Source organism: Arachis hypogaea, chromosome 5, assembly GCF_003086295.3.
Source record: "Arachis hypogaea cultivar Tifrunner chromosome 5, arahy.Tifrunner.gnm2.J5K5, whole genome shotgun sequence".
NCBI classification, from domain to species: domain Eukaryota; kingdom Viridiplantae; phylum Streptophyta; class Magnoliopsida; order Fabales; family Fabaceae; genus Arachis; species Arachis hypogaea.
Window position 1 is genome coordinate 41197329 of NC_092040.1, and position 7366 is coordinate 41204694.

Genomic DNA, 7366 nt, shown 5'->3' on the forward strand with positions numbered 1-7366 from the left:
ACTTTACAAGTGAAACAAGAAATGAAGCTATCACCAAAATATGGGAAAAGAAAACACAAAAAAGAGCTACAAGGATGGATCAAGACACGTTACATGATATTGACAAAAAAAAAAGGGACTTAGCTATTGGTTTTTAGGAGGCCTTTCTCTTTCTTTTTGTTTCTTTTGTGTTTTTCTGTTTTTTTTTTGTTTAGTCACAAAAAAAAAAAAGAAAATGACCCAACTAAATTGAGTTGGTTTAGGAATTAATTAACTTACCAATTCATTTAAATAAATGTTAAAAGTTTGAATGTGGCTGTAACAAATCAGATATTATTGAAAACCATAAAAAAATTAAATAAAAGATGATCCCAAAAAAAGAATAGATTATTTATATTTCTTTTGTATTTATTTATCTATTACAAAGACGTCTTGACTTTTGACCATATGCATTTCTATTTTAATCATATAACTTGCCCTTCTTTTAGGAAGTTTGTCTATTATGAACCCTTGACATGAGATTCACTCTTATTTACATGCTTATGAAACTTACAAGACTTGGAGAGATAACTGCCACTTGGTCAAAAAGATTGCTAGGTGGGTTTACTTTTTGTGTTAGTGGTTGCTTAATTGTGTTGGTGTTGTTCAAGTAGAAGGGACAACTGAGAGTTCCAAGCGACCGGTCCATTCTTCACCGGGCTTCAAGGTGATTGGTTTTTCAACTGCTGCGCCATCAACACACAGCATCTGCTTGTACTCTTCATCCCCTAAATCACCCACTGCCTTCGCTTTTTTCTCCCATGGATTCCAAACAACTACCCAATACAATTACAATTTTTATGTTTAACGTCACATTTTAATTAATGGTAAAACTATACAGTGGTAACTATACAAGTGTCGTTAAAATTAAAGATAATATATATTTTTTGTCAAGGAACTTGCTAAAAATTTTAAAAATATTTTTAAGTTTTATTTTATTTTAATTTTATCCTAAAAATTTTTGTTTTATACTAAATATACTCCTGACAGTTAAATTTTCAAAAAATTTAGGACTAATTTAAAAATAATTTTACAAGAATAACCATCAACACAAACAAACCAAAGATAGTTATCATGTATTATTGTTGGATTAATCTTAATTTTTTTGAAATTTTAACTATCAAAAATATATTTAATACAAATAAAAAAAAATTGGAATAAAAATAAACCAAAATAAATTTAGGAGTATTTTTAAAATTTTTGACAAATTTTAAAAATAATAAATATATTTTATTTTAAAATTAAAGTTATATTTTTATAATATTCTTTTAGCAACACTTTTTAAAAAACATAGCTAAATAATAAAAAGACATTACTTTAATTTTAATAATACTTTTTGAAACACCATAACTTAGTTAGCCATCATAGCATAAGGTATACACAAAACTATATATATAAAATAGGAAGAGTTTTAAGTATACCGAAAATACTGATGTTCCAGTTATTTTAACCGTTGATCTGAATTATAAAAAATATATATAATATATATTAATTAAAATTAATAGTTTAAACAACTAAAATACTGGTATTCTCGGTATACTTAAAATTTTTCCTATAAAATAAGCAGAATATGAATGAAATGGTTACATAAATGGATTCATTTTCCTAAAAATACAAATGTTATGTGTGAATAAATCTGACCAACATCTGGGAGTCCGTCCTTCCTTATTACAAATGTTCGCTTTCTTTCATGATCAAGAACTGCTACCGTATTGCAAGAATCAAGATACACTCGGTCCACCTAAACATGGAAATTAAAAGAAATTAAATAATAATAATAATAGAGAGTATCTTAGGCTTAGCAAGCTGATTCAATCTTAGGCCCGGGTAGATACACATAACAAGAATTCATGAAGTGAACGAAAATGTGACCTCTGATTCAAATGTTAAAGCATCTCCTTGTTCTGTGAAGCGTTCTTTTTGATATAGATTGTCAAGGTAGTCCAGAGTTTCCAGCCCTTCCACTCTCACTTCACTGATCAACATGTTCATTCAAATATTAACATTACAACTCATTTAAGATTAATATTCAGAATCACAAGATTAAGGACCTGATATCAGAGATAGATAAATATGTATGGTAAGCGAAGGAGAAGCTAAATGGCTTGCTATTCACATTCCTCACGCGAGATATTATACTTAGGTACCCTTCTGCTGCCAGTGACACCCTTAGCCTAAACTCAAAGCTGCACAAAATAATAACTTAATATCACTCACTATTCACTATATAATTCTATATAATGTTAAAGAAATGATGGATTGTTATTACTACCTATGTGGCCATATTTTGAGATCATCTTCGGATGGTTTGAGTAGCAAGTCAATATGAGGTTTTGCATTGGATTCATTAGGAAGAGGTGGAGGATTTTGATCAATGATCCACATCCTGTTCCTCGCAAATCCATGTTGCTCTAATGATCCACGGTTTCCAAACTGGGTATAAAAAAAGTAATTAAGCACATCTATGATTGTATTACGTAATTCATTAATAGAGATTCATTACTATATTTATATATATACCTGTGGAAAACAGATTGGAATTCCTCCTCTGACTGCTTTAGGAGGATTAAATATTGCCTGAAAAGGAAGGACCAATTCATTGAGGATTAATTAACAATTTTTAATTTTCTGAAATGACAAACATTTAATTAATTACCTTAGAACTAGTGAACAATAACTCTTCACCCCGTTCTGTTTTCCATGAAAGAACCTGTCCTCCGTGCAAACTAACCTGGAGAAAGATCTCATAACACTTATCATCATCATCATGAGATTAAAAAATCAACAGAAAATGATAAGAGTGAGTAACGCACCCTTGCTGAAGCTCCTCGATTGTTTCGAAGAATGACTTGCTCTATTCCATTCCTGTCCTTGCTAACTTCAACCCCACCTCTCCCATCACTTTCTCCTCCTTGTTGATTCATCTCCAAACTCCACACACAATTTGGGACCAAACAAGTATATGAACAAGTGAGGTACCTCTGATCTGTCCAACTTTAATTTGCTGAGGTGACGGAATTGGGTCAGCTGTCACGGAAGCAGGTGAAAAATCATGAGCTTCCTATGATTACTTTCTTGTGAAAACTAAACCCAAACGACCAACTCTCAACAACCTTAATCAGCACACGGATCCACAACCCAGAAACAGAACCTAATAACCGAATTCAACTCTAATTGTTTTAACCTGTCCAAAGAGAGATAACAGAGCAATAAAACTTTAGGCACCGCCACCTCCAAACCGTTACTTTAAATTTCAGTTATGACTTATGTGACAGAGTCTAACATAGGAACAAGACATTGAAAAATCGTGAATCAAACGCCTTTCAGAGTCGAAAGTCAATTCTAAACACCAAACTGTTTTAGATAAAATGGTGTATCTTGTTTTCTTTATTTATCAAATTTGGGGTGACACTATCCCCCCCCCCCTCTCTCTCTCTCTCTCTCTCTCTTTCCCGTATTATTATTAATAGAAAGGACAAATTTTGAAGGGTTAATGAATTGCAATTAATTGCAAAACAGTCATATATACCGAAAGGGTCATAAACATTGGTCTGCTTAGACCAGTTAGTAGCAAATTAGGGTAACTAAGATTTGTTATAGGCCAAAGGATTTATTAATTAATTGGTTTAATAAAAGATAGGAAGCAGGGTCAATATAGATGGGTTGAAGGCTTTTTCCACTTTAAACGGCTTTAGTTGACTCTAATATGAACATGTGACTGCATTACCAGAATTAACTACCCGGGTTACGTGACAAATCAGAATATGCCTTTTCAACCTCCCAATAGTTTAGACCCGGATGTTAAACCTTAAACGAGGTTGCCTTCTTTTTCTTTCATTTTTGGTCGAATAGGATCTAGGCAGGGGGTAGTTAGTTGGTGGATCGAAAACATGCAATAAAAAGTCATAACATATGGGCTGATCCATGATTTTTGTGTCTTAGAGGGGGAAAATGTCATTTATGTGGACTTGTGTTTAAAAGACATTTTTTAAAAATTTAAAAGTAAAATATTTTAAGAGAAGTGTTAGGGTCAGTAAATTTTGTGATTGTAGTTATTAATTAGCTATCATTGGTGATTTTAATGATGTGAGATTTCATCCAAAATTGTAGGATTATTCACTTTGTTTTTACTGGTTAAGTATTGGCCAAATTTTAATAAAACTGCTAGTCCTAAACTTTTTCATATTTTAATTCGAATTATGGTAAGTAACCGAGATATGGTTAAGAAAAAAAAGAACACTATGATAAATGATGCCTAAGGAATGAAAATGAATTGCAATAGGACACAAGATTTAGATTTGGTCAAATGGGCAAGTGAGGGGGAATTATGTTTACACGTGAAAAGAAATAAAAAGTTTGGAAACTTAAAAAGAAATAAAATTTGGAAACATTTTACTCCTCACAAAGTGGATTTGGACTTTGGAGTGGAGTTAAGACTTAAGAGGAAGGGATGGAAGGGGGACCTTATCTTTCAGAATAGTCGGTGCACTTTGTTTGGTCAATGTGCATGAATGGGATCAGTTCAAGACTTTGGAGCAATGAAAATAATAAATGAAATTGAGAAATACAATACCATTATCCGGAAAATTCTAACCATAACATTTAAGATACAGTAATTATCTATCTAAAGGTTAATAATACTATCACGTCATCTTAATAGTAAAATTCTACTAATGTTTATTTGGATTGTTTTGCATTTTTCTTATTATAAAAAATGAATTTATATATAATTGCACGCCGCAAGATCTATTAACAAATCATATCTTCTTTGGCTTAAGAGTACACAAACAGACAGTCCAACAGGGCCGGCCATTTTAAAGGAAAATAATTGATGTATTCACTATTGTTGGTCTTATTTATATAAGACACAGAAATTAAATATATTTTCTTGTTTCATATATCATCAGTATATGGATTGAGTTAAAAAGAATTTTAAGAATACACTTCAATTATATAAAACTGAAAGTATGTTATAAAAAAAACTAACTCCGCCTATGTTACACTTGCGGTACATAGCCAGTCTCAAGCCCGGATAAAGGAGGAGGGTTGTGTTAGGTTTTCGACAACCAACATAAAAATATAGCCGAACCCCCATGACATGAATCAAAGACATTATTGCGCTAAAGCTAGGTCGTTGCCCGGAAGCAACGCGCCGTATGGCTCGAGTACGGTGTCAAAGCAAGAGCTGCTGCATCGGGGCCCGGATGTAGTGTTAAATGAGCAAGGGTTCTCGCGTTTTCGTGAACGGACGAGGGTAAATAAGCTAGTTCACAAAAGAAAAGGTAAAGGTCGAAGCGACAGAAGGTTGAGATTTGGGACATGGAACATAGGCACTCTAACAGAAAAGTCTATGGAGGTGGTGGACACCATGACAAGGAGGAAGATTAACATTATGTGCCTACAAGAGATGAAATGGGTTGGTGCAAAGACTAGGGAGTTGGATTCTTCTGGTTTCAAACTTTGGTATACAGGAAAGGTGAAGAATAGGAATGGAGTTGGAATAATTGTGGATAAGCAGTGGAAGAAGGACGTAGTGGATGTCAAGAGGGTGGGAGATCGGATCATCTCTATCAAACTTGTGGTGGAGGGAGGTGCTTTCCATGTGATTAGCGCCTATGCACCGCAAGTGGATTCGGACGAACAACACAAGATAAGGTTTTGGGAGGATCTAGAGAGTTTGGTTCAAGGCATACCTTTGGGAGATAAGATTTTCTTAGAAGGAGATTTAAATGGCCATGTTGGGAGAGAAGTGACTGGATATGGGAGTATTCACGGAAGCCATGGTTTCGGGGTGATCAATGCCGAGGGTAAAACTATTTTGGACTTTTCCTCAACTTTTGATCTTCTCATCGCAAATACATGTTTTAAAAAGAGAGACGAACATCTTATAACCTATAAGAGTGGCATGACAAGCTCTCAAATCGACTTCTTCTTGTTGAGGAGAGTCGACCGGAAATTTTGCATTAACTGTAAAATTATCCTGGGAGAGAGTTTGACAACACAACATAGGGTGCTCGTCATGGATTTTCGCGTTGAGCAAAAGTTGAGGAAAAGACATCATACGAAGAACCCAAGGACGAGGTGGTGGCGGATGAAAGGTGAGGAACAAAGAAGCTTCCTAAGACGGGTAGGAGAAGAGGCAAAGTGGGATGGGAATGGAAGCGCGGAAGAGATGTGGAGGGAGATGGCAGAAGTTATTAGAAGAACAGCAAAAGAAAGTTTTGGTGAATCTAAAGGAATAGGACCAAGAGACAAGGAGTCCTGGTGGTGGAATGCGAGTATACAAGAAAAGATAAAGATAAAAAGGGAATGCTTTAAAGAGTGGTCTTTATGTCGCAATGCAGATAACTGGGAAAAATATAAGGCGGCTAAGAAAGAGACAAAAATGGCTGTAAGTGAAGCAAGAACAAGAGCATATGAGGGTCTCTACCAGTCTTTGGGCACGAAAGAAGAAGAAAAAGGTATATATAGAATCGCAAAGAGCCGGGAAAGAAGAACGAGAGATTTGGATCAGGTTAAGTGCATAAAGGATAAGGATGGAGAGGTGTTGGCTCAAGAGGAGAAGATTAATGAAAGGTGGAAGAGCTACTTCTACGAGTTATTTAGTGAGGGACAGAAGACTCTTCCGAGCCTTGGTCGATTATGCACAAGGGAAGAAGATCAAAACTTTGACTACTATCGAAGGATTCGAGACTTCGAAGTAAAAAAAGGCTCTAAAGCAGATGAAAAATGGCAGGGCAGTAGGACCTGATAATATCCCGATTGAGGTTTGGAAGGGCCTTGGAGGAAAAGGCATCAACTGGTTAACCAAGCTTTTTAATGAGATTTTAAGGTCAAAGAAGATGCCTGATGAGTGGAGAAAGAGCACCTTGGTACCTATCTACAAGAATAAGGGGGATATACAAAGTTGCGAAAACTATAGAGGGATTAAGCTTATGAGTCATACTATGAAGTTATGGGAAAGGGTGATAGAACGGAGGTTGAGAAAAGAGACACAAGTAACAGAGAACCAATTTGGATTTATGCCAGGCAGATCTACCACTGAAGTGATATACCTATTAAGAAGGATGATGGAGAGGTATCGTAGTAATAAAAGGGATCTACACATGGAGTTTATTGATTTGGAAAAAGCGTATGATAGGGTACCAAGGGAGGTCTTATGGAAGGTTTTAGAAAAGAGGAGAGTAAGGATCGCATATATTCGGGCAATTAAAAACATGTATGATGGGGCCACAACTAGTGGGAAGACTCAAGGTGGTGTGATAGAGGAATTTCCTATTGGTATAGGATTACACCAGGGATCATCCTTAAGTCCATACCTTTTCACATTAGTCTTGGAAGTACTCAC

At 35.0% G+C, this 7366-nt stretch overlaps 1 protein-coding gene across 1 annotated transcript; it reads right to left on the minus strand.

The window, feature by feature from the left end:
- Positions 1 to 345: 345 nt before the first annotated feature.
- On the minus strand, positions 346 to 3674 carry LOC112801435 (putative glucose-6-phosphate 1-epimerase). The gene is made up of 9 exons (XM_072237204.1): positions 3132 to 3674; positions 2832 to 3045; positions 2675 to 2749; positions 2539 to 2595; positions 2291 to 2451; positions 2070 to 2204; positions 1891 to 1993; positions 1660 to 1759; positions 346 to 794 (listed from the first exon to the last, which is right to left on the minus strand). Exons 2-9 carry the CDS (start codon positions 2940 to 2942, stop codon positions 625 to 627), a joined length of 912 nt encoding a protein of 303 aa, XP_072093305.1. The 5' UTR covers positions 2943 to 3045; positions 3132 to 3674; the 3' UTR covers positions 346 to 624.
- Between the last annotated feature and the right edge of the window lie 3692 nt (positions 3675 to 7366).

Coding starts and splice junctions, on each gene's coding strand:
- LOC112801435 (XM_072237204.1), bottom strand. CDS start 2,942: ATGAATCAACAAGGAGGAGAAAGTGATGGGAGAGGTGGGGTTGAAGTT. Junction 2,750..2,831: donor ATCGAGGAGCTTCAGCAAGG/GTGCGTTACTCA, acceptor ATCTTTCTCCAG/GTTAGTTTGCACGGAGGACA. Junction 1,994..2,069: donor TTATCTATCTCTGATATCAG/GTCCTTAATCTT, acceptor CATGTTGATCAG/TGAAGTGAGAGTGGAAGGGC.